We start from the raw sequence: 27,995 nt of genomic DNA, 5'->3' as shown, positions 1-27,995 counted from the left end.
GATTGGGGCAAATCCTATTTTATTTGTGTGAGTGGATTATCAGCAAAAATGGCATTTGAGGTTAGTCAGTTTGTGGTAGGCCAAACCCAGAAGCTTTGGATGATGCAAAGAGGGATGTGCTGCAGGGAATTGCTCATAAGTTAAAAGTTAAGGTGACCACTCGAATGAAGAAGGCTCATATACAGCTGTTAATAGCAGAGCATTTTGTAGCTGAAGGGAAATTCGAAGAAGAGGTGTTGGAAATGTTCACTGAAGGTAAAGTACTTACCAAGGATGAGGTTCAGCTTCAGTTAACAAAATTAAAGTATGAGTATGAGTTGCAGTTAAAATAGCTCGAGGCTGATGAAGCAGAAAGGCAGAGACAGCCTGAGGCTATGGCTATGGAGAAAAGTAGAGAAAGTTTGATAGGAAGAAACGTATGTGCTTCAATCGCTGGTATACCCCAGAAGGGGTAACTGAGAGTTTGGACAGCTTGAAAGAGCTCGTCTTGATTGAAGACTTTAAGAAGTCTGTTCCCGATGATATAAGGGCATACCAACATGAAAAGGATGCTGCTACCCAGCGGGAGTCTAGTAGGATAGCAGACGAGGTTGTTGCAACCCAAATGTTGAGTTTACTCCAGATGAGAGTTTCCCAGAGAGTAGCTGGGAAATCCAGGGGAATCTGGAATTTGAAACTGGGACTGGTATTGAAAGCCTAGAAGAGGCAACTGTCCTGATTGCCTGTGATCAGGTTGTTGAAGTACCTGTGAATTCCCAGGGTGTTGAACCTTGTGTTGAAACTTAGTTTAAGGTCTGAGGTGTCTGACTCGGTTGAAAAAGAATGCAGTCCTTTTGTTTCATATGCACTTGGTTCAGTGAATAAAGAGTTAAACTTGGTACCAGTGGAAACTGAGGGTTCTCAGTCACTTGTGTTAGACGTTGCTCCAAAAGCTAGTGAGTTAAATATAATTTAAAGTATTGCGAAAGGTGCTGGTTCTGGATTTTTGAATAAAGAACTTGTGAAGTGCGGACTGGTTTCACAACCTTTGACCCTGCATTCAGGACAATGGCCTGTTGAAGTATGACTCGTTTGCTGAATTTTGTTTTAACATTTGGATGTTAACACCTTCAAGGTTATGGAGTTGCTTTTCACAATTGTGATGTGGAGGAAAATGATTGTTTTGGTTTTGAGAGGCCACCTGTCTGGGTTACTATGGAGACGAATCCATCTAAAGATCGTCGGAATAGGAGAATGGATTGTTTGGAAATTTTCATAATGTACACATGGTCTTTGCAAGTTTAGTGATGGTACTGAGTTTGACAAACAGTGGGGATAGGTTGGCACCTATCCAGGGTAAAATTTATTCAGCAGTACAGCTAGCAGGCAAGCCTGTGGCTGACGGCCCACACAGGGATACCGATATTTACCCTGCATGTGCAGTATCTTGAAGCATGTCTGAAAAGCCTGCTAATGCAGATAGCAAAGACAGGGGTTTCACTTATGAGAATATGTCAGAGACTTTTCTACCTTCCATGTTACATCAGGATTTGGGTAGTAAGGAGTATGAGGAAGGTTTGGCCTTGTCCAGGGTTGAATTTATAGAGGAGCAAAGTTGAGTTTCTGACATTGCTGCGTTAAAGGCGACAGCTCTCATAGAAGAGGAGGTTCAGAACGAGTCAGTGGGATGTTATCTTAATGATGGGGTGTTAATGAGGAAGTGGAGATCACCAACTGTGTCGGCAAATGAGGATTAAGCCATTGGACGTCAAGTTGTGGTCTCGAAAGTTTACAGGGCTGAGATTTTAAACATGGCTCATAGTACACCTTTAGGTGAACACTTTGGAGTGGGAAAGACAGTGAATAGGATTATGAAGGAATTCTACTGGCTTAATTTAAGCAAGGATGTTGTGAATTTTTACAAGACTTGCCAGATCTGTCAAGTTGTAGGAAAACCTAATCAGGTGATTCCAGTAGCACTACTTAAACCAATACCTGCTTTTGGGGAACTTTTTTCAGGTCATAGTGGATTGTGTTGGCCCATTGCCAAAGACTGCATCTGGTTATAAGTAACTATTAACAATTATGTGTGTTGCATCTGGGTTCCATGAAGCAGTGCCTCTCCGAAACATCAGGGCCAAGACTGTGGTAAAATCTCTTATAAAATTTTTCACACTAGTAGGTGTTAAATAAATCTAATCTGACCAGGGTAGTAACTTTACTTCAAAAACATTCTAGGGGATAGATAAAAAGTACTTTGAGCACTCTGACTGGCACGTTTTCAGGGAGGCTGCAACCGATGGCAACTCTCCCAACCTAGAGGAATACACAGCATCAGTGACCAGCTGCATCAGCAAGTGCATCGATGATGTCACTGTGTCCAAGACCATCACCATACATGCTAACCAGAAGCCATGGATGACCACAGAGGTGCATGCACTGCTGAGGACCCGCGACTCCGACTTCAGATCAGGCGACAAGGCAGCTTTAACAACAGCAAGGGCCAAACTGTCCTGAGCCATCAGAAGGGCAAAGCGTGCACACGCCCAGCTAATCCACAGACACTTCCAGGACAGCGGCTTCACGTGGCGCATCTGGAAGGGCATCCAGGACATCACCAATTACAGGACAACACCTGACTCTGCAGGTGATGCCTCCCTTCAAGATGCGCTGAATAGCTTCTATGCCCGGTTTGAGGTGGAAAATGATGTGGCAGCAAGGGAGTCCACCCCTCCTATAAATGACCAGGTGCTGTGTCTCACCATGGCCAATGTGAGAAGAACCCTCTGCAGGGCCAACCCACGGAAGGCTGCTGGACCAGGCAACATTCCTGATAGAGTGTTCAGAGGACATTTCAATGTCTACATATGTCCCGCACAGAAACCACTTCTGGTTTACATGGACCATAACCCATTAGTGTTTCTGAGTAAAATGAAGGATAAGAATAGAAGGTTACTTAACTGGAGTCTGATCTTGCAAGAGTATGACATGGAAATAAAACACTTGAAAGGTACTGACAATATTATAGCAGACTGTTTATCTAGATGTTAAGGTTGAGTTTGTATTGCATTGCTATGTTACCTGATAATTACACATGTATTGCTTTAAGCTGTATAACCAATAGTTAAGACAAAAATTTTGCTGTTTCATCAAAATTATTCTTAAAATGAGTGTGTGACAAGATCTGAAGGATTATTCTAAAGTGGACTGTTCCTTTAAAAAGAGAGAGAGGGAGCGAACAGCGTGTGTGCTATTTCAGCAACAGAGAGAGAGAAAGTCTATGAGTTGCCTTGGAAATGGAAAGGCAGAGCTATATGATGGACAGCTAACAGTCAGCATTTGTGATATATATACAAGGTCAACTGGATTTGTAATCAGACACACAAGACACGTTAGACACGAAGGAAGACACTGGTTGAGCTTTGTATGCCCACAACAAGAGTGGGGTTTTTGCTCACAGTGTGGACAAAGGAGTGACCGGTGGGGAGCTCTCGGAGTGTTTAACCCTCGCCTGGGTTGACAACTTACTGTGGAAAATTAGTATTTCTCTTTTTGTGGTCACAAGTCAATGACTTTGATGAATTTTGGGAGCAGGAGGACGACGTGGAGGATCGACGGCATCGGCACTGGGAAGTAGAGTCTCCAACTCTACTCAAATATTTCCAGAACTGAACTGACTACTTACCATCCCATCGTAAGACTGTATCATCTAATCACCTGAGCTGGGAGAAGCTTGGGAACTTTATTTACTCACTTACATATATGCATATACTTTGCTGACCTGTTTACCTTATCTTGTTTTATATCACTTGATCATGTAGTTATTAATAACATAGAGTTTATGAAAGAAGGCACAGACTCCAGGCATGTCCATTTCTGCTGGTTCTTTTTAACCCATTACTGGGTACATAACAATTGCGGTCTTTCCATAGCTGGTGACCAGAACTGCATACAATGCTCCAAATTTGGCCTCACCAAAACCTTGATGAAGGTAGAGTGGCGAATGTCATATATACGGATTTCAGTAAGGCATTTGATAAGGTTCCCCATGTGAGGTTCATTCAGAAAGTAAGGAGGCATGGGATCCAAGGAGACCTCACTTTGTCGATCAAGAGTTGGCTCGCCCATAGAAGGGAAAGAGTGGTTGTAGATGGTTCATATTCTGCATGAAGGTCAGTGATCAGAGGTGGTTTGCTGGGATCTGTTCTGGGGCCCCTCCTCTTTGTGATTTGTATAAATGACCTGGATGAGGAAGTAGAAGGGTGTGTTAGTAAGTTTGCTGATGACACAAAGGTTGGTGTGTTGTGGATAGTCTCGTGGGTTGTCAAGGGTAGCAGTGGGACATCAGCAGAATGCAGAACTCGGCTGAGAGGTGGCAGATGGAGTTCAACCCTGATAAGTGTGAAGTGGTTCATTTTGGTAGGTCAAATTTGAAGACAGAATATAATATTAATGGTAATGCTCTTGGCATTGTAGAGGATCAGTGAGATCTTGGGGTCTGTGTCCAATGAACAATCAAAGCTGCTGCAACACGAGTGAATCTGCAGATGCTGGAAATAAATAAAAACACAAAAATGCTGGCAGAGCTCAGCAGGCCAGACAGCATCTATGGGAGGAGGTAGTGATGATGTTTCGGGCCAAAACAGCTGCTGCACTGGTTGACAGTGTTGCTAAGAAAGCATATGGTGTATTGACCTTCATCAACCATGGGATTAAGTTCAAGAGCTGTGAGGTAATGTTGCAGTTATATAAGACCTTAATTAGACCGCGCTTGGATTATTGTGTTCAGTACTGGTTACCACACTTCAGGAAGAATGTGGATACTATGGAGAAAGGTCAGAGGAAATTTACAAGGATGATGACTGGATTGGAGAGCATGCTTTATGAAAATAGATTGAATGAACTTGGCCTTTTCTCCTTGGAGCAAAAGGATGAGAGGTGACCTGATAGAGCTGTATAAAGTGATGAGAGGCATTGATCGTGTGGATAGTCAGAGGCTTTTTCCCAGGGCTCAAATGACTAACAGGAGGGGGTGTGGTTTCAAGGTGCTTGGAAGTAGGTACAGAGGGGATATCAGAGGTAGATTTTTCACACAGAGAGTGGTGGGTGTATAGAATGCACTGCCAGTGGCAGTGGTGGACGTGGATATAATAGGGTCTTTTAAGAGACTCTTAAATATGTATATGGAGCTTAGAAAAGTAGAGGGCTTTGTGGTAGGAAATTCTAGGTGGTTCCTAGACTAGGTTACATGGTTGGCACAACATTGTGGGCTGAAAGGCCTGTGGTGTGTTGTAGATTTCTATGTCTATGTTCTATATTCTTCTACAGCTTAAACATTACATCCCAACTACTGTACTCAGTGCTCTGATCTACGAAGGCCATTGAGCCAAAAGCTCACTTCACGACCCCATGTACTTGTTCTCCACTTTCAAAGAATTATCAATCTGATAATTTGCTGATCCCTTTGTTCTACACTCCTCACTGTGTAAGTCCTATTCTGGTTTGTCCTCCCACCTCACACTTGTCTGTATGAAATTCCATCTGCCACTTCTGAGTCTATTTTTCCAACTAGACCAGATTGCATTGCATACTTTGATGTCCAGTATCTTGGTGTCATCCACAAATTTGCTGATCTACTTTATCACATTATCATCTAAATGTTTAATATGTATCAGCGGTGGGGATGTTTCCATACCAGGCCATGATGCAGCCAGTCACTACTCTCCATTACACATTTACAGACATTTGTCAAATCTTGCAGATGTTCAGCCCAGTCTACCGGCCTCTTGCTCTTTTCCTCTGAGGAAGGTGTTTGCGTATGACGGTCTCTCTCTTTCACCCTCAATGCTGTCGGAGAATGGTGCCGGAGTTCTGGTTTATAGATTGGACTCTGTAGTTGACATTATGATGTGTTTCCAGTTTCTGGCCACTACGTTTTTTTCTTGCTATTTTGGGCATTTTTGAATTGGGGCAGCCTATAGCTAGCCAACACAGCTGACCTGAAGATAGAAAAATAGAAAAACTACAGCACAATACAGGCCGTTCAGCCCACAATGCTGTGCCAAACATGTACTTACTTTATAAATTACCTAGAGTTACCCGTAGCCCTCTATTTTTCTAAGCTCTATGTACTTATCCAGGACTCTCCACCACCATCACTGGCAGCCCACTCTCTGCCACTCTCTGCGTTTTTAAAAATAAATAAATTACCCCTGACTTCTCCTCTGGACTTATTTCGAAGCACCTTAAAACTATGCAATCTCGTGCCAGCCATTTCAGCACTGGGAAAAAGCCTCTGACTATCCACATGATCAAAGTCTTTCATCATCTTATACACCTCTATCAGGTCACCTCTCATCCTCTGTCACTCTAAGGAGAAAAGGCCAAGTTCACTCAACCTATTCTCATAAAGCGGGCTCCCCAATCCAGCCAACATCCTTGTAAATCTCCTCTGCACCCTTTCTAAAGTTTCTACATCTTTCCTGTAGTGAGATGATGAGAACTGAGCACAGTACTCCAAGTGGGGTCTGACCAGGTTCCTATGTAACTGTAACTTTACCTCTTGGCTCTTAAACTCAATCCCATGATTGATGAAGGCCAATGCACCATATGCCTTCTTAACCACAGATTCAACCTGCAGCAGCTTTGGGTATCCTATAGACTTGGACCCCAAGATCCCTCTGATCCTCTACACTGCCAAGAGTCTTACCATTAATACTATATTCTGCCATGATATTTGACCTACCAAAATGAACCACCTCACACTTATCTGGGTTAACCTCCATCTGCCACTTCTCAGCCCCATTTTGCATCCTATCAATGTCCCACTGTAACCTCTAACAGCCCTCCAGACTATCCACAACATCCTCATCCTTTGTGTCATCAGAAAAGTTACTAACCCATCCTTCCACTTCCTAATTCAGTTCATTTATAAAAATCACGAAGAGAAAGGGTCCTAATACAGATCCTTGAGGCACACCACTGGTCACCACCCTCCGTAGAGAGTATGATCTGTCTACAACCACTCTTTGCCTTCTGTGGGCAAGCCAATTCTCAATCCACAAAGCAAGATCCCCTTAGATTCCATACTTTCTCAATAAGCCTTGCATGGGGTACCTTATTGAAGTCCATATACACTACATCTACTGGTCTACCTTCATTATCGTGTTTAGTCACATCCTCAAAAATTTCAATCAGGCTCTTAAGACACAACCTGCCCTTGAAAAAGCCGTGCTGACTATTCCTAATCATATTATGCCCCTCCAAATGTTCATAAATCCTGCCTCTCAGGATCTTCTCCATCAACTTACCAACCACTGAGGTAAGACTCACTAGTCTATGATTTCCTGGGCCACCTCTACTCCCTTTCTTGAATAAAGGAACAACATCTGCAATCCTCCAATCCTCTGGAACTTCTCCCGTCCCCATTGATGATGCAAAGATCATCGCCAGAGGCTCAGCAATCTCCCCCCTCACCTCCCACAGAAGCCTGGGGTACATTTCGTCCAGTCCCGGAGACTTATCCAACTTGATGCTTTCTGAAAGCTCCTGCACATCCTCTTTCTTAATGCCTATATGCTCAAGCAAACTGCTGTAAGTCATCCCTACAATCGCCAAGATCCTTTTCCGTATGGCTGGACTCTTAATTGTGCGTTTCATTTTCTGGGGTTTTTTCCGCTCTTTTATTTGTTGCGTTTGTGCAATTTGGTTATTTTTCCTCGTGAGGAGGGGTGAGGGGTTGATGTTTTTTCTTTGAACGGGTTCCACGGTTTTCTTTATTTCGTGGCTGTCTGTGCGGAAGATGAATCTCAGAGTTGTACACTGCATACGTACTTCGATAATAAAAGTACTTTGAATCTTTGAATCCACCCAGGAAGAGAAGTCCGTCTGAGCTCCCCTGGTACCTCGTACTGACCGTGAGAAATTAACCCTGTCCCAGCATCACGGATGCTGATCGATGGCCGGAGCTGCTGTGTTTGGTGCCACCCACCGACATCGACAGCCGCGGATCACAAGCACAAGGTCTGAAACCTCGTCAACTCCGGATCACGCCCTCTTTGACAGGCACTCATTACGGATTACACACCGATTTTCGCGGGCGGTTATGTTTTATTTCTCACAGCACTTGCCATCATAACAGGTAGGTCAAATACCTCTAAACGTAATAAATGTCCATGCATCTGTTTGAGCTCCCAGAATCAGATGCTGAATGTTTATAACTGTGTGCTTCTGTGAAACAGAACGGATCTTTAACCTGCCACAGTTGATAAATGTGTCTCTTTATTGTGCATAACTTGTCAAGGGCGTTTCAGACCATTTCTTGGATACTCGTTTCTTATTTTCACTTCACTGTTTTACGTTAGGCAAAAGCTGACCGGTCGCAGATACCGCACTTCATTGGGCTCCTTCCTGTCCTCTGTGTTAGATTCGGCCAACATTGATTCGGGTGAGTTCCTAGAGGATCGGGATGCCCTGGGCATTGCGCAGTGGAAGCAGCGGGGTGACATTCAATGGTGCCAGAAAATTTGTGAACCCTATAGAATTTTCTCTATTTCTGCATAAGTGTGACCTAAAATGTGATCAGATCTTCACCTAGGTCCTTAAACTAGATAAAGGGAACGCAATTAAATAAATAACACAAAAAAATTATACTTGTTCATTTATTTATTGCGAAAAATGATCCAGAATTACATGTATTTGTTGGAAAAAGTATGTGAACTTTTGTTTTCAGGAACTGGTGTGACCCCCTTGTACAGCAATAGCTTCAACCAAACGTTTCAGTCCAGCACGTCGGCTTGGAGGAATTTTGGGGCATTACTCCTTACAAAACTGCTTCACCTCTGGGATGCTGGTGGGCTTTCTTGCATGAACAGATTTCTTCAGGTCCTTCCACAACATTTCTATAGGTTTAAGGTCAGGACTTTGACTCAGCCATTCCAAACCACCAATTCTCTTCTTTTTCAGTCATTCTGCTGTTGGTTTACTCTTGCATTTGGGATCATTGTCTCATTGCATTATCGAACTTCTATTAAGCATCTGGTGACTGACTGTTAACCTGACATTCTCCTGTAATAAGTTTTGATACAATTTTGACTTCATTGTTCCCTCAGCGATTGCAAACAGTCCAGGCCCTGAGGCAGCACAGCAGCCCCAAACCCTATCCTCCTTCCACCACACTTCACATTTGGGATGCGATGTTGGTGTTGGTGTGCAGTGCCATTTCTCCTCCACACAGTTTCTTCCAAAAAGTTCAACTTTTGTTTCATCTGTCCACAGAACATTGTTCCAGAAGTGTGGTAAAACATCCAGGTAGCCTTTTGCAAACTTGAGACATACAGTAATGTTTTGTTTTGGAGAGCAGTGATTTCCTCCGTGGTTCCAGGAACACAATTCTTGTTTTTCTTATAGTGGACACATGTACAGAGACTTTAGCGAGTTCTAGAGATTTCTGCAGATCTTTTGCTGTTACCCTTGGGTTCTTCTGGTGTGATCTTTGAAGGACGCCCATCCCCAGGAACAGTAGCAATAGTTTCCTCCATTTGTAGACAATTTCTCTTACTGTCGACTGATGAACACTCAGGTCTTTAGAAATGCTTGTGTAGCCTTTTCCAGCTTCATGCATCTCTACAATTCTTCTTCTAAGGTTCTCTGAAAGTTGTTTTGATTGAGGCATGGTGCACATAAACAGATCTTTCATGAGAAGAGCAGGCTCTGTCAGTAACCTGACTTTGACTTTTTTAATAGGGGAGGGCACCTCTTCAACTCACTCCTTCAACCTCATCTCATTGATTGGAACATTTGCATTACCTCAGAGGTTCACATTCTTTTCCCAGCAAATACATGTAATATTGGGTCATTTTTCTCAATAAATAAATAAACAAGTATAATGCTTTTGGGGTTACTTATTTAACTCATCATCTGGTTTTATGATTTGCATGAAGACCTGATCATATTTTAGGTTGTATTCATGCAGAAATAGAGAACCTTCTACAGGATTCACAAACTTACCAGCCCCACTGTGTTTTATAAGATGGGCAGTTGCCGGCTTCCTATCTCATTTTTTGGCTTCAGTTTATGAAAACAGGCAGAAATTTTTCATTACTTTATATTGTAAAGTTGGTCAGCTCCATCATGGGTAGTAGGCTCCGTAGTATCCAAGACATCTTCAAGGACTTGTGCCTCAGAAAGGCAGCGTCCAGCATTACGCACATACATCACACAGGACATCCCTTCTTCTCATTGTTACCGTCAGGGACAAGATACAGAAGCCTGAAGCCATAAACACAGATTCAGGAATAGCTTCTTCCTCTCTGCCATTCGAGTCCTAAATGGACATTGACCCATGAACTCTACCTCACTACTTATTAGTATTTCTGATTTTGCACTTTATTTTAATTTAACTATATCTTTACTATAATATAATTGTGTTTTATATTGATCATGTATTTCATTGTGCGACTGCCACCAAGTTAACAACTCTCACAACATATGATGTTGATATTTAACTTTAATCTGGTAATTTATGCTGAATGATGATTGGTAAGATAGAACTTAAATATCTCAAGGCAAAACTTTTGCAGAATTCGGTGATGGACCATAATACTGTTTGACATCAGATCCACCCATTTTAGAACAATAGTATTTAATGTTTGTGACTGAAAATATTCCTTCAGTTTGGATATGCAAGGACCAGAATTATGCTGATAAAATCATCCTTTCTGAGATGATGATGTGTTGTGATGGACAGTAGTTTCTGATGGACTCTCGACATTGGTCTCTGGGGATTTTGCTTTGTTTGCGTGGTGGGTGGTGGGAGCGAGGGTTGATGTGTTTGCTGGAGCAAGTGGAGTCAGAGGGATGGGGAGACTGATGCTTTGGTTGCTTGTGCATGGGAGGAGAGGGGCTTTGGGGTTAAAATGTTTTCTGTTATTCATTCTTCGGGTTTTTTCCTTCTGTTTCATGGATGTCTGTAAAGAACAAGAATTTCAGGTTGTATACTATATACATTATCTGATATTAAATGGAACCATTGAACCAAACATTTATTTTGTGTGGAACAGATGGAAATGAAGTTTGTTCAAACTGTTGCACTGAAGAGGTGCCCGCGTTCTCTATGTAAGTGCTAATAGTGTCTTGAAGTCTGTCTTCCTTTTGAAATACGTTTAGTGATTTGGTCTTCACTACATCTGTGTGAAGATTTTTCTCCACCGCTCGATCTCTCCGTCCTGAAACTGCTAGCCCTTGTTGATGAAGTTTTAAGGGTATTGGGGACATAAGAAATGATTCTTGGACTCTTGTAAATAATGGGTTAAAATTAAGGGCCAATGAGTGTTCTGTTCTGGATAGTGTACAAATTTCCATTTGTCCTTCACTGAGGAATCTGTCTGCAGCTTATTTAGATTAATGACTCATAGATGTCTCTTGAGAACGATATGGGGGCTGGGTTCACACAGGTCACACACACCATGCCTTACGGTTTCACACCACTGAGCTATGTTCCCTTGTTTGTTTCAGGGAAAAAGGGAGGACTCACTGATAAGGACATGAATGAACATCTGTCTGTAATTAAAACCTTGATTTAGTGGACTCTTTTATCAAAACAATTAAGTTTTGCTCCAACTGACTTGGTGGAAATACCTGTTGAACTCAGTGCTCTTTGTCTCGCTAGTTCTATAAATTGTAACATTACTGCATGTTAGACAGAGGTCCGTTAAGAGCTTCTAGAGGGAGAGGAACACTGTCCCTCTGGTATGCCGCTCCAAGCCTTCCGCCAGCTGGGTTTGAACAAATAAACTGGTGAAAACGATAACATAATGAACTGTTTGCGGTGTGGTTTTTGGGCGAATTTAAGCTTACATTTGGTGTTGTGAATCAGATTCCAACATAGGGAACGTCTGTTCTGGCTGAATAAGTGATGGGGGATTCCGGGTGAGTGTAAACGGGCGGTAGGTTGCCCTGGTGTTTTACCTCTGACCATCTGTTCCACTCATTTGAAAAACTCCTGCCCCTCGCCCTGAGGATCCTGTACCTTGACGGGATCCAATGAACAACCCAGACCTGGAGAATAAGTTAAGCAGTTGTTTTTATAAGTATTAAAGGAGAATAATGCAAGCAGTTATGATCGTGAGTATTAAAGTCTGTGGGTACTGAAGAATTGGGCAGTGGATCAGTGGCAGTGATCTATTACATTTTTCTTTTGGGGTTGGTCGCAGTGATTGGGCAGCAGATTAGGGGCAGTAACCTTTTGGGCTGGTGGCAGAAACCCAGTAATTAGATAAGTGGGGTAACCGACCTGGTCTATTCTAATTGATCCGGCGGGCCAGTGGCTGCGGCCTGGTAAATTGAAGTAACTAATTGGGCAACAGATAGTTGACCCAGTAAATTAGCCAGCACAGATTGGGACAGACGTTTATTCAAACAGAGGGGAAAGGGTCTCCCCTGCAGTCTATCCGGATGTTAAGTGCAGCACTAACAAAGAAATTGGGAAATAGTGTGTGGCCACTGGGGGAACATGCAATATAACCTCCGTGAACAAGCTGTAAATTTAATTTGGATAAAGAATTGCAGTAAAATGTGGAAATTATTGATTAAAGAATGGAAAGATAAAGCTGATACCACATGGAATAGTACTTTACTAGCCAGTTGGAGGAACAATGCATGTGATAAAGGGATGTAGAGGTATCTACGTCAGAAGGAAATCCCAAGAGTTGGGAAACGTTAAAGGCAGAGTGCGAATGGGTAGATGGGAGAAGAAAAAGAGAATGAGAGAAACAAAGAAAACAGACAAAGGCAGATGTGGACAGACCTGAAGGCTTAGATCGCCAGTGCCACATGCGAGATCCAGGGCCAATACGGGATCCCGAACCCACGTCTGGCATCCAACCCTGTTTGAGGACAGTGACCATGATGAGGATTGCCACCCACCATATACCCCAACTTAACCGGGGCCGAGTGCACCCAGTGCTCCCGAACCCCAATGCTCCCAGTACTCAGACGCGGTGACCGCTTGGGTAAAAGAGTGGCAGCAGGGAAGTGGAGCCTCTGTACACCCTGGGATCCAGGCTGACTATTACCAATGAGTCCATTCAGTATTGAGTCAACATACTCCCCCTTAATCTTACCATCATCTATGATCTTCTCTCCGGTGAACACCAAAGCAAAGTTCTCATTAAGGGCCTCACACACTTCCTCTGCCTTTGTGACTAAATGTCCTCTATTGTCCAGAATTGGACCCATACTTTTGATTCACAATGCACCTATAAAATGCCCTGAGATTCTCCTTAATTCTACTTGGCAAGGATATTTCTTCACCCTTTGTAATTCTCCAAATTTCTGGAAAAATTTCTTTCTTGCTTCCTTTATATTCTCGAGGGCTTTGTCTGATTTCAGCTTCCTAAACCTTACTTATGCTTCTTTATTTTTCACTGTACATTTATTAACTCTTGTCACCCAAGCTCACCAATGCTTCCCATGTTTTACATTTCACCCATACAAGGACATGCACACCCTTGAACTCTAATCAACCGGCCTATTAAACACACTCATCTCTGGACAGGATTGTAATTAAATACACAGAACTTCATGAGAACAGGAAAAGATTCACATTATTTTTATATGTCAGAATTTTTTACTGTAACAGTGAAGACAGTAATATAGAGTAACAAACTTATGCATCAAGTATTTTCAACTTTTGCAAGTTCCTCAGAGAAGCTTCTCAAAAAGCACAGATGTCCCAAGAATCTATAAGCCTGAGGACTGGAAGCAGCTTAGGAAGCAGGGATGTTGACCAAGATAAAAGAGGGAGTATTTAGAACAAGAATAAAAAGAGAAAGAAGTAAGTAAAGTAATAACAGCCTGCATCAGACATTCAACCGGCAGAAAGCTGCAGGGCGTTCGAGCAGCGTCAGTGGGAGAAAAGGAAATGGTGTTGCTTTGAGTGAAGCCCTTCATCGTGACAGAGTGGGAGGAGTGAGATGCTCCCTCAGGAGGAGTGGTGAGACAGACCAAAGTGATTAGTGAGGTGACAAGGAGTAAGACAATAGATCGCTGTACCAGGTCGAGGAGGAAAAGGCTTTGAGTGGAGTTAGGAGACAATGGCGGTGGATTAGACAAAAGCAGAAAAAGAGAGGGGGAAAATGAGAGGCAGATGGAGCAAGACATGAGGAGAGGAGTGTTAAGTCTGGAAACAGGCACAGCAGGTAGATAAGCAGGAACACAAAGGGACACCAGTGCTGGTATCTGATAAGCAAGGAGCTGAGATTGGGATCTATTAGTTGGGAGCAAAATGGCAACTGCTTAAAGAAAGATTTGCATATATGGGTTACAGTGTTTAACAAGAACATTGCACTGTCAGAAACAAAATGAAAAGGTCTCAGCATGCTGAGTACAATCTGAAGTCAAGCAGAGTCAGAGGATAAGCAATGTCTAGAGGTGGAAGGTAGCTTAAAAGGCACCTGAAAACAGGGTTAACTACATGTTGAGAGAGAGCAAGTGCATTTAAACACAGAAGGGGCAGTATAAATCTGGCATTTTGGCAGTGTTAATGAACTATGTGAATGAGTTCTGAGCTGTGCTGTTTTATCCTTACCTCATTTCCCTGATGTAGAAATTCCAACTGAACTTAGAAAGAGAATCATTGTGGGAGAAGCACTTACGTACCAAGGATCACCTTCAGAGAATCTCCAAATTTTAGAGCAGAGAGTTTGAACCAATCCAAAACCTTAATCCACCCATCTTCGACAAAAGCCAGACTTGAAGGACTCAGAATGCAAGTTGAAGGAAGTTCTGGAGCAGGGGTCGGCAACCCGCGGCTCCGGAGCCGCATGCGACTCTTTCATCTCTGTGCTGCGGCTCCCCATGGTTTGTTAGTTTTTGAAATGTAATTCGAAATTTGAAGATTATGGTGATCTTGTACAATCTAAAAACGTTGTGGAGACCCCATTTCCTGGCACATCCGAACCGGCTCACAATTAGCCACCATTCCGGCTAAGGGAGATAGCCTACGGGGGTTTGTGAGTGCGTGTCTTTTGGAGCATTCGCGCCCACGGGGACGGGTTGAGGGAGGCTTTAAAGCAAGGCTGTTTAGTTCGAATAAAGTTACCTTTGACTGCAGTGTCTTTATTTTAGCGCTGCGTGTAGCACACCGCTACAACGTGTTTTTTATTGCTATTAATATACATCACCACTGCCAATGCCTGACACCCGCCAGTGCATGCTTTCTTTTAATTCTTCGATCCAAGGTAGGCTAACTATGGAGTAACCTTCAACCCAACGTCTTTTTTTCGGAGGTCAAAATGTTTTTGTTGCATGCAGAAATGTAATTTCGTTTTCTCTGCAGGAGTTCATCAATTTCACAAATGCAACCACATTATAGTTTGGTTATACATAGCATAAAGGCAAAAAAAACCCGTTGTATGCAGTGTTATTTAATTTTAAATGTCAAACGGATTTTGTGGCTCCCAGTGTTTTCTTTTCTGTGGGAAATGGGTCCATATTGGCTCTTTCAGTGGTAAACGTTGCCGACCCCTGTTCTGGAGAAATGGACGGGCACATGTAAGATTCAATGTATTGCGATACAGAGAGATAATGCGGACGTGCATGGAGAAAGATGGAATGAGAGTGGGACTTGCCCATGGCATCCAGGTGTAACGTCCTGCTTCACATCTTTACTGTTATGCTGTAGGGATTTCATTTAGCAGCTCTGTTCTGCTTTCTGCCTATTTGGGTTATTGTTGAAGATAAAGGATGATGTGGAACGAGTGCCTTCCAGTTAGCAAGATGCTTTCTGGGTGAGGGACGATGAGGTTGGTCTTGGGTTCTGTTTCAGCAGGAGATGAAGAGATAAGACACTAGAGAGAACTGGTCATAGCATACAATCGGTGGGAGACCCGGTTGTTCGAAATGGATTGTGAGCAATGTTCGGAAGATGGTGTGAGCGTTCACGCAGACTGTAGGCCCAGCGTGTGAGTGACAGAGAAGTTCAAGAAGAGCTCCAATTTGTGTACATTTGACTGTTTAATTAAAATGGGCCCTAATGCTTTTTGTTATTCTTTACTAACCCTTTAGTTAAGATTCATAAAAATAATCCCTTTGATTGTATGCAGTGTACTGTCTGTTATTTCGTGGCACTAATTTGTAGCAGGGTAGCAAATTACCCAGCATCCACATAAACTGGGGTTTGGGGTGGGTCGAGCCATCTCAATCTCACAAGTTTCTGGGACTTGAGAGTGTCTTCCCTCAACTTACGCAGCCAAGGAAACCAGGGAGTTTCACAGGGAAAACTGGCAAATTAGATGCTGAATGGGCACGTGTGGGTGATGAAGTGTTTGGTTTTGTGGTTGGAAGCTTGTGAGCTGTGGTTTACCACAGGGATCACCGCTGATATTCCTACCTTCTGCGGAAAGTATGAACTTGGGTGTAAATGCAGTTGGTTAGTGTGCAGATGAGATGGACATTGACTGCTTTGTTGACTGGAGTGTTATCGGCTGCCGGATGATATTGATGAGTTGGTAATGTGACAGAGTCATGACTGATGGAATTTAATCTCAGTCGGCATGAACACAGTGGCCAATGGGAACATTTCTCTGCCGGATCACTCTGTGTGACCAACTTACTACTGAACAGGACAGGGGTCGTCACTACTTATACGCCAATCCTGGAGTAACAGATTTTAACTGGAGGAAGTGACTCAGCAAAGAACTTAATGTGGCTGAGCTGATTAAGACCAAAGACTGGTGATGAGAAAGTCTGATGAGGGTAGGGCAGTGGATGTTGTCTACATGGATTTTAGTAAGGTGTTTGACAAAGTTCTTCTTGGGAGGCTAATTCAGATGCATGGGGTCCATGACGAATTCGCTATTTGGATTCAGAACTGGCTTGCCCAAATGAGATAGAGGGTAGAGGTTGAAGGGACTCATTCAAGCTGGAAGTCTGTAATTAGTGGAATTCCGCAGGGATCTCTGCAGGTACCCCTACTGTTTGTGATGATCTGGACAAAAATGTAGATGGGGAGGTTGGGGTTGTAAGTTTGTGGATGATACCAAGATTGGTGGAGTTGTACTGAGTGTAGACTACTGGCAAAGAATACAGCACTATGTAGAGCAGTTAGAGATAGGAGCAGATAAATGGCAGATGGAGTTCAACCCAGATATATGTGAAGTGCTGCACTTTAATAGGGCAAATACAAGGAGACAGTACACCGTTAAGGTCAAGATCCTGAAGTGTTGCTGAGTAGAAAGATCTTGGGATCCAAGTTCACAGTCCCTTGGAACTGGCTACACAGGCTGATAAGGTGGTTAGGTTTATGGAATCTTTGCTTATATTACTCGAGGCATTGAATTCTGAAAAGTCAGGAGAATATGTTGCAACTTTATAAAACTCTGATTAGGCCACATTTGGAGTATTACATATTGTTCTGGTTGCCTCACCATTTGAAGGATGCTGAAGCTTTGGAGAGGATGCAGAAGAGGTTTACCAGGATGCTGTCTGGTTCAGAGGACATGTGCTATCAAGACAGGCTGGAGAACCTTCGGTTGATTTCTCTGGATCACTGAGGGGTGATCTGATAGAGAATTACAAGAGAGGCAGACGTAGGGTGGACAAAGAGTATCTGTTTCCTGGGGTTGAAACATCTAGTACCAGAGGGGTGGCATTGAATGTGAGAGGGAACAGGTTCCAGGTGGATGTAAGGGGTCCATTTTTTTAACTACACAGAGTGGTGAATGCCAGGAACGCACTGCCTGGTGTAGTGGTAAAATACATAAGAGGCTTTTAAGAGATATTTAAATAGGCATAAGGATATAAGGAAGATGGAGGGATATGGACACGGTGTAGATGGGAAGGATGGCTGTTCGGGTGTTTTTGATTTGCTCGTTAGCTGGTTCGGGCCAAATGGCCACTTCCTGTGCTGTCACTTCTATGTTCTATGAAGCACTGGGTGGCTGGTTTTGTTGCAGTCTCGAGGGCACCACAGTGGCATAGCGGTTAGCACAACGCTATTATAGATCGGGGCGTCAGGAGTTCAGCCCTAACATAAGGCGTTAAGGCATATATGTCAAACTCAAGGCCCGCGGGCCAAATCCGGCCCGCGGTGGAATTATCTTTGGCCCGCGAGATAATATCTAATTACTATTAAAGCTGGCCCCAGTAATCAAAGTGCCTATGGCGTATGATATGGCTAATGCTGAGTTTATTCAGGTACCAGGTTTTCAGGGTATTTAGTGTTTATTCAGTTTCCCTGGTTTATTTCCTGAATATCATTAATGAATAAATTTATTTTCTAATAGAGCTGGCCTGCCGGTATATTGCATGCACCACAAATACTACAAATCCCACAACGCACTGCCTTACTCTCTCGTCAGCATCCTTATGGCGCTAGTCACGTGTGGTCAACTTTCAGCTATCCCTCACCCCAAAAACGGCTGAACGAAAGGGGGTTTTCAAGCCAGGTGGGAGGCAGAGTATATGTTCGCAGATATAAAGGGCAAACCTGTTTGTCTTGCGTGCGGAGACGGTGTGGCTGTAATTAAAGAATATAACGTAAGACGACACCATGAAACGAAACACCACGACAAACACAAGCATCTGGACAAGAAACAGAAGCTCCAGAAGGTGGAAGAGTTGAAAAGAAGTCTGGCGTCACAGCAGGCTATGTTCACAAAAGCCAAAACACAAAGTGAGGCTGCTGTAAAGGCTAGTTTTATTGTGGCAGCAGAGATCGCTAAATCAGCCCGGCCCTTTACCGAGGGAGAATTTGTTAAAAACTGCATGATGAAAGTTTGCGACGTCGTGTGCCCAGATAAAAGGCAGGCATTTTCAAATGTGAGCCTGAGCAGAAACACGGTTGCTGACCGTGTACGTGAGCTTGCCACCAATCTACAACAACAGCTGGTGGGGAAGGGAAGAGATTTCATCACATATTCCCTTGCTGTGGATGAGAGCAGGGACACTTCTGATACTGCCCAATTGTCAATTTTCATTCGTGGAGTGGATTCAATTCTGTGAGTAACAGAGGAACTTTTGGGATTAAGATCAATGCATAGCACAACTACTGGAAAAGATCTCTTTGAAGAGGTATCCAGATGTGTAAATATAATGAGGCTGCCTTGGGATAAACTTGTGGGACTGACGATAGATGGAGCGCCCGCGATGTGCGGTCAAAAGAGTGGATTGGTGGACAGGATCCGGGAGAAGATGCGGGAGGAAAACGGCGCAGGTGAGCTGACAGCTTATCACTGCATCATACACCAGGAATTGTTGTGTGGCAAAGCCTTGAAAATGGAACATATAATGAGCACCATAACACGAGCAGTTAACTTCATAAGAGCCAAAGGTTTAAATCACCGCGAGTTCAAGTCGTTTCTGGAGGAGTTGGGTTCAGAATATAATGATTTGCCCTATCACACAGAGGTGCGATGGTTAAGCCAAGGAAAAGTGCTGAAAAGATGTTTCGAGTTGCGTGAGGAGATCTGTCAGTTCATGGAAAGCAAAGGGAAAGACACAACAGAGCTCCGGGATAAAAAGTTGCTTTGTGAAATGGTGTTTCTGTGTGACATCACGAGCCATCTCAATGCGCTCAACCTGCAGCTTCAGGGGCGGGGTCGTGTGATCACAGACATGTACGCTGCAGTGAGGGCTTTTAAAACCAAGCTGCGCCTGTGGGAGACGCAGATGCAGCAAGAAAACTTGAGCCATTTTCCGTGTTGCCAAACTATGAAAGAGCAGGTTTCTACCGCAGTGTTCCCACGTGCAAAGTTTGCTGAAAAACTTAGCATACTTGGTGCCGACTTCACACGGCGATTTGCCGACTTTGAAGCCCAAAAAAGCAGGTTTGAACTGCTCAGTAATCCATTTGCAGCTGACGTGGAAAGCGCACCAACCAACATACAAATGGAGCTGATTGAACTCCAATGTAGTGACACTCTCAAGGCAAAGTATGACTCGGTGGGCGCTGCACAGTTTCTACGTTTCATTCCCGACACAAAGCCCCAGCTGCGTACCCAAGCTGCTCAAATGCTCTCTGTTTGGCAGCACATATCTGTGTGAACAACTGTTCTCTTTGATGAAGATAAACAAAACATCACACAGGAGTCGTCTTTCTGATGAACACCTTCACTCAATTCTGAGGATTTCCTCAGCTCAGAGCCTGACTCCAAACATTGATGAACTTGCATCCAAGATGAGATGCCAAGTATCTGGCTTAGACTAGTGTGAATCACAGAGTGTTGGCCTGTGGAAAAATGTTTTCATTAGAAATTATTCCGGAAAAGCTGCAGATAAAGCCATAAGAAATAAATGCAACTGATTTTTTATTTATTTAATGTTCAATGTTGTTTTTGTAGGCTTTGTTAGTTCCAGGTTAATATGTGTAATAAATTCATTTCAATAAGTTTTGCAATAAACGCTAAACTAGTCCGGCCCTCAACTTGTACCGATTTTTTAATTTTGGCCCACTGTGTATTTGAGTTTGACACCCCTGCGTTAGGTCTACATTTGTGTTTGCTAATGCTTGATTTCAAACGGTTTATTAATGGAAAAGGTATGGCTCCCAAAACAATCTTAGCCGAAATAGCATTGTTTCTTTCTCGTTGCCTACTTTATTGTAATCTACGTCTGTAAGTTAATACCAATCATAAAAAGAATGCTTGCTAGGCAATCTGCTTCATAAAAAATGAAATTCGTAAAGTGAAACAATTTTAGATATAGCAGAGACTGAGACACATGAGAGCAGGTTGAAAAAATGAAGGCAACGAAAGCTGTGGGAGCACACGCGCATGCACAACCGATCCGGCCCGCATGAAGTCGCATTTTTCTCAATCTCAAAAACTAAAATGAGTTTGACACCCCTGCGTTAAGGCGTCGGTACATCCTCCCTGTGGAATGCAAGCGTTTTCCCCGAGTTCTCCGGTTTTCTCGCACAGTCCAAACACATACTGGTTCTGAGGTTAATTGGTCTTTGTAAACTGTCCTGTGATGAGCAAACATGAGGAAATGTGCAGATGTTGGAACTTCAAACAACAACACACACAAAATGCTGGTGGAACACAGCAGGCCAGGCAGCATCTACAAGGAGAAGCACTGTCGACGTTTCGGGCCAAGACCCTTCGTCAGGACTAACTGAAAGGAAACATAGTAAGTGGTTTGAAAGTAGTGGGAGGAGGGGGAAATGCGAAATGATAGGAGAAGACCAGAGGGGGTGGGATGAAGCTAAGAGCTGGAAAGGTGATTGGTGAAAGTGATACAGAGCTGGAGAAGGGAAAGGATCATGGGATAGGAGGCCTCGGGAGAAAGAAAGTGGGGGTGGGTAGAAGCACGAGAGGGAGATGGAGAACAGGCAAACAACTAAATATGTCAGGGATGGGGTAAGAAGGGGAGGAGGGGCATTAACAGAAGTTAGAGAAGTCAATGTTCATGCTATCAGGTTGGAGGCTACCCAGCCAGTATATAAGGTGTTGTTTCTCCAACCTGAGTTTGGATTAATTTTGACAGTAGAGGAGGCCATGGATAGACATATCAGAATGGGAATCGGACGTGGAATTAAAATGTGTGGCCACTGGGAGATCCTGCTTTCTCTGGCGGACCGAGCGTAGGTGTTCAGCAAAATGGTCTCCCAGTCTGCATTGGGTCTCACCAATATATAAAAGGCCACACCGGGAGCACCGGACGCAGTATACCACACCAGCCAACTCACAGGTGAACTGTCGCCTCATCTGGAAGGACTGTCTGGGGCCCTGAATGATGGTGAGGGAGGAAGTGTAAGGGCAGGTGTAGCACTTGTTCCACTTACAAGGATAAGTGCGAGGAGGGAGATCGGTGGGAAGGGATTGGGGGGACGAGTGGACAAGACAATGTGATGAGGCTAGGATTAAAATCAGTGGGTTGCTGGGTGATGTGGCTCAAAGGGTCAGAAGGGCCTGTACTGTTCTGTATCTCAATAAATGAAAAATAGGCGGTGAGAAACTCTGCAGAACCCTGTGGGTGTTGGACATTGTGCCTGATGTGTGATCAAGCACACCGGAGTGAGACATGGCTTCAGTTACTTCCAACACCAGGTACTGTGTGAAAAAATTCTTCTTACCAACATCAATGTTTAATCGTTCTTCGCTGACAAAATACATTTTTTCAAAATATACATTCACTTCATTAAAATTTACTTATACAAACATGTTGACTAAAAAACACCCTTTTATATCAGTATCGACAATGTTGCTGAGCGGTAGGAACATGAATACCAGTGCTGAAAATATTGTCTGCTCAAGACATGGCTTATCAGTGTCTATGTAATATAACACACAGTAAATATCAGTCAGTGGCTGCAACCAAAGCTTAAAAATATGACAGTGAAATGCGTACTGATATATTTGTAATGCTGTAACAGAAACTGTTTATAATACAGTATAAAGTATTTGCAATTCGATTGAGTCCACAATGTAGTTACGTGACATCAGAAAGCTCAAGGCAGTGAAAAGTACTGAGTCTGATTATTTAGATTTCAGAAACACAACTGAGTGAGTCCAAAACTGAGGCAGAAATGAGATGAGTAATTTAGCAAAAATTAGGAGTTACAGGAATAAAATGGACATCAGACAGTTGATGCATTACACTGGGGTACAGTAATAGTGGGGACAGATCTGTATTTGCAGCTCTGGGGAAAAGTACTGGTGGGGATAGGTCTGTAATTGTGTAATGCTGGGGTACAGAAATAGTGGAGAAGGGTATGTGATTGTGTAACACTGGCTACAGTAATGGGGAAGGATTTGTAATTCTGTAACACTGGGGTATGGTAATGATGAGGTAAGGTCTGAAATTATGTAACACTGGATACAGTACTGGTGGGATGTGTTTGTCACTGTTTAACACTGGTATATAACATTCCACACTCTGCCAGATTCTGCTCTAACTCCACTCATACCACTGGCTCTCACCCTGGGGTTCACGGACCCCTCAGTTAATGGTAGGGGTCCATGGCATCGAAAAGGTTGGGAACACCTGACTGATACGTTGTGTAGCGGGCTGTATCTCACTGAGTCAGTGTACAGGAAGGAGACAGATAGACAAATAACTGAGTCAGTATGCACAAAGGAGACAGATAGGCAACATCCCTTCCCAGCGCAGGAAACACCAAAGAGCTGCTCATTGACTTTTAGGAGGTCTGGGTTGGGGTTGAGGGGTGGTGGGTGGTGCGGTGCACTCGCACCTGTCTGTACAAACTGTGGTGGAGACTGTTAAGAACTTCAAGTTCCTAGCGGTGTGGATGAGCCTCTCCTTGCCCATACTCACAATAGACAATAGGTGCAGAAGTAGACCATTCGGCCCTTCAAGCCTGCACCGCCATTTTGAGATCATGGCTTATCATCTACTATCAATACCCGGTTCCTGCCTTGTCCCCATATCCCTTGATTCCCCTATCCATAAGATACCTATCTAGCTCCTTCTTGAAAGCATCCAGAGAATTGGCCTCCACTACCTTCCGAGGCAGTGCATTCCAGACCCCACAACTCTTTGGGAGAAGAAGTTTTTCCTTAACTCTGTCCTAAATGACCTACCCCTTATTCTCAAACCATGCCCTCTGGTACTAGACTCTCCCAGCATCTGGAACATATTTCCTGCCTCTATCTTGTCCAATCCCTTAATAATCTTATATGTTGAAATCAGATCCCCTCTCAATCTCCTTAATTCCAGCGTGTACAAGCCCAGTCTCTCTAACCTCTCTGCGTAAGACAGTCCAGACATCCCAGGAATTTTGTGAATCTACGCTGCACTTCCTCTACAGCCAGGATGTCCTTCCTTAACCCTGGAGACCAAAACTGTACACAATACTCCAGGTGTGGTCTCACCAGGGCTCTGTACAAATGCAAGAGGATTTCCTTGCTCTTGTACTCAATTCCCTTTGTAATAAAGGCCAACATTCAATTAGCCTTCTTCACTGCCTGCTGCACTTGCTCATTCACCTTCAATGACTGATGAACAAGGACTCCTTCACACTTATTCACATTAAACGTCATCTGCCAAGTATCTGCCCACTCACCCAGCCTATCCAAGTCACCCTGAATTCTCCTAACATCCTTATCACATGTCACACTGCCACCCAGCTTAGTATCATCAGCAAATTTGCTGATGTTATTCTCAATGCCTTCATTTAAATCATTGACGTAAATCGTAAACAGCTGTGGTCCCCCACTAGTCACCACCTGCCATTCTGAGAAACATCCATTCACCGCTACCCTTTGCTTTCTATCTGCCAACCAGTATTCTATCCATGTCAATGTCTTCACCCCGATGCCCTGAGCTTTGATCTTACTCACCAATCTCCTATGTGGGACCTTATCAAATGCCTTCTGAAAATCGAGGTACACTACATCCACTGGATCTCCTCCATCTAACTTCCTGGTTACATCCTCGAAAAACTCCCACAGATTAGTCAAGCATGATTTACCCTTGGTAAATCCATGCTGGCTCGGCCCAATCCTTTTGCTGCTATCTAGATATGCCACTATTTCATCCTTAATAATGGACTCTAGCATCTTCCCCACCACCGATGTCAGGCTGACAGGTCGATAGTTCTCTCTTTTCTCCCTCCCTCCTTTCTTAAAAAGTGGGGTAACATTAGCCATTCTCCAATCCTCAAGAACTGATCCTGAATCTAAGGAACATAGGAAAATGATTACCAATGTATCCGCAATTTCCAGGGCCACCTCCTTTAGTACCCTAGGATGCAGACCATCTGGACCTGGGGATTTGTCAGCCTTCAGTCCCATCAGTCTACTCATCACCATTTCCTTCCTAATGTCAATCTGTTTCATTTCCTCTGTTACCCTATGTCCTTGGCCCATCCATACATCTGGGAGATTGCTTGTGTCTTCCTTAGTGAAAACAGATCTAAAGTACTCATTAAATTCTTCTGCCATTTCTCTGTTTCCCATAATATTTTCAACCAATTCATTCTTCAAGGGCCCAACATTGTTCCTATCTTCTTTCTCTTCACATACCTAAAAAAGCTTTTGCTATCTTTCTTTATATTCCTGGCTAGCTTGCGTTCGTACCTCATTTTTTCTCTCCATATTGCCTTTTTAGTTAAGTTCTGTTGTTCCTTAAAAACTTCCCAATCATCTGTCCTCCCACTCTCCTTAGCTCTGTCATACTTCCTTTTTTTTTAATGCTACGCAATCTCTGACTTCCTTTGTCAACCACTGTGGCCCCTTTCCCCCCTTTGAATCCTTCCTTCTCTGGGGGATAAACTGATTTTGCACCGTGTGCATTATTCCCAAGAATACCTGCCATTTCTGTTCCACTGTCTTTTCTGCTAGGCTATCCATCCAGTCAACTTTGGACAGAGATCCCATGGCCAGGAAATGTCACCAATGCCTCTACTTCCCCCGAGGCTAAACAAAGTAGATATGTCCCCGTTGACACTGAGCGATTTTTAATTGATGCAGCATGGGAAGCAGCCTCTCTCAGCTTGGTACGACAACTGCTCTGCCCGTCAACACAAGAAACTGCAGAGGGTGTGGACAGAGCTCTGCTCATCATGGAAACCAGCCTCCCTTTCAGAGACTCTGTCTACACGTCCCCCTCCCTGAAGAAAGCAACTGGCATCATCAAAGACCCCTCCCACCCCAGACATTCTCTCTTCTCCCCTCTCCATATGGGCCGGAGATACAAGAGTCTGAAAGCACACAGCACCAGGCTCAGGGACTGCTTCTACCCTGCTGTTATAAGTACAATAGACTCTTGACCTCACACCCTGCCTCATTACACTCTAGCACCTTATTTTCTGCCTGCACTGCACCCACTGTCACTGTTACACATTACTCTGCATTCTGATATTGTTTTCCCTTGTACTACCTCAGTGCACCCTGTGGTGAATTGATCTGTACGCACAGTCAGCAAGACAAGCTTTTCACTGTCTCTCTACATACGATACTGCCCTCATTCCAATTCCAGTTCCAGAGCACGAGGCCTCTGGCAGTAACCACAATTTCAATGGACTCTCAGAACTATTCTGGCTGCAAGACTATTTGAAGTACACTCCCTCCCAGACCTGACCTTGTTCTAGATGCAGAGCATGAACGGTAGTCAAGTGTTTAAGAAGACTGGACAAATATATGCCAATATTTATGCACATTTGACACCAGCTCTCTACTTTGAACTTTATTTTTATATTAGTCTTTAGTTGCCTGTCACACTGACACACCACAGCAAATTCCTAATTGTATATGACAAATAAAATTGATTCTCTCTTTATTATGATATTTCTTTATAATGGATATTAATTTGTCCTTCAGGTAAAAGGAATTTTCCCTCCACCCTCCCTTCTTCTTCTGTTCCCCACTCTGACCCCTTAGCTCCTCTCACCTGCCTGTCACCTCCCCCCAGCGCTCCTCCTCTTTCCCTTTCTACTCTGATCCATTGTCCTATCAGATTCCTTCTTCACCAGCCCTTTACCTTTCCCACCTGCCTTCACATCTCATTTTCAGCCTATCCTGCTTCCCGTCACCCTACCATTTAATTCTGTTGTCTCCCCCCTTCCTTTCCAGTCCTGATGAAGGGTCTCGGCCTGAAACGTCGAGTGTTTATTCATTTCCAGAGGTGCTGCCAGACTTGCTGTGTTCCTCCTAATTTTTTCAGTGTTGCTTACGACATATCCTTCCTTGTCGACTGTGTGAAATGAGAAATGTTAGCCCTGAGAATTGTGTACAGCCAGCTTTTACGGAGAAGTTCACCAGTGTTTTCCTTAATTTTCTGAATGATTTAGAGAAAAAAAGTTAATTTGTGAAGATTGTAAATACAACTCTCCACAAACAGGTGGTGTACCACTAACCACTAGAGGTTAGAAGAACCGATCTCAATGTGAAAGGAATCAGGAAGTCTGCTCTTTCTAAAAATGGAAGACTGTGCAACGAGAGGCAAAGTTTCAGGGTGAGTGGGTGGTCATTTGGGACTGAATTAGGGAGGAATTTCTTCTCTCCAGCTGTAAATTGATGGAATTCTTCATGCACAGGTTGTGGATGCGCCATCACTGAATATATTCAATGGAATTGGGTCCGGGTAGGATTAGAACACAAATTTATTTAGGAGTGCACTCGGCCAGAGTGCCACTGGCTTCCATTTATAACACTCCCAGAACCGTACATCAATGGACACCAGGGGATGCTAAACAAAACAAGAGAGAGACACCGTGTGGTCGGGGCAGGGAACTGCAGAGTTTAACACTGAAGGCAGCTGCAAGCACAGCTCCCCCTAGTGCAGGGATGAATCAGCAATGGACAGCCAGAAAGTCCTCGGGGAGTTGTGTCACTGGAGGAGATTACAGGGATAGAAAGCGATCGGATATCGACTATTTAAACAAGAGGATGAGAATGTTGTGAAAGGTATTGTCTCACATTTTATCCACTTTTAACAGAATATAAAGAGAATATTTGTGTCATTTATGCGAATAGTTACCATGGAAGTAGATGTTTGCAACACGTGAACAAGTCTGTGATCCAACGGTAATTTCCATGAGGGGGACGGAAAGTTGCCGGGCTCAAATGCCCTTACTGCTGAAATAGCCCCGATGGCCATGTTCAGGTGGTGACTCCATCTTTGTAGAAATCCAAATCAACTTTTTGATGAATTGATTCAAAAACAGCCCGGAATTCAACACTCTTGGGAGTGAAGTGTCCTTGCATTTAGCACAGTATATGTTGCCGGTAGACTGTAAAATTGAAATTAGCAGGGTCCCTCACAATATTCATTAAATTATTGTTTTATCTGTGCAGAATTGATCGATGTAACACCATTTATATTAGTCTGTGAGTGGTTATTGTTTAGAACTTTGTCTGATTTCACTTCTTTTAAAGGAAAAGATTCCTGATCGTTCCCAGAAGGGATTTCTTGATTTTTGTGGGGTTCTGCATTCATGACCTTGTAATGCCCTGTTTTCCGAGCTCTGTGTATTAGGAACCAGGCGACTACCAGCACGAGAAACACTATTAGGATGGGTATCAAGATCTGCAGCAGCATCTTCCAATCATCAC

The 27,995-nt window shown here is 43.6% G+C and overlaps 1 protein-coding gene and 1 pseudogene across 1 annotated transcript in view; one reads left to right on the top strand and one right to left on the bottom strand.

Annotated features, from left to right (window-relative positions):
• Positions 1-164: 164 nt before the first annotated feature.
• LOC132405925 (general transcription factor II-I repeat domain-containing protein 2-like) lies at positions 165-25,150 on the top strand (annotated as a pseudogene).
• The window catches only part of LOC132406504 (intercellular adhesion molecule 5-like), a 37,688-nt gene continuing 31,737 nt past the window's right edge, over positions 22,045-27,995 (bottom strand). Inside the window, exon 8 of the mRNA XM_059992271.1 lies at positions 22,045-27,995. Within this exon, the coding sequence (XP_059848254.1) occupies positions 27,718-27,995 (278 nt within the window). The 3' untranslated portion in view covers positions 22,045-27,717.

Source organism: Hypanus sabinus, chromosome 16 (assembly GCF_030144855.1).
Source record: "Hypanus sabinus isolate sHypSab1 chromosome 16, sHypSab1.hap1, whole genome shotgun sequence".
Classification (NCBI taxonomy): domain Eukaryota; kingdom Metazoa; phylum Chordata; class Chondrichthyes; order Myliobatiformes; family Dasyatidae; genus Hypanus; species Hypanus sabinus.
This window is presented reverse-complemented; position numbering and strand designations above follow the sequence as displayed.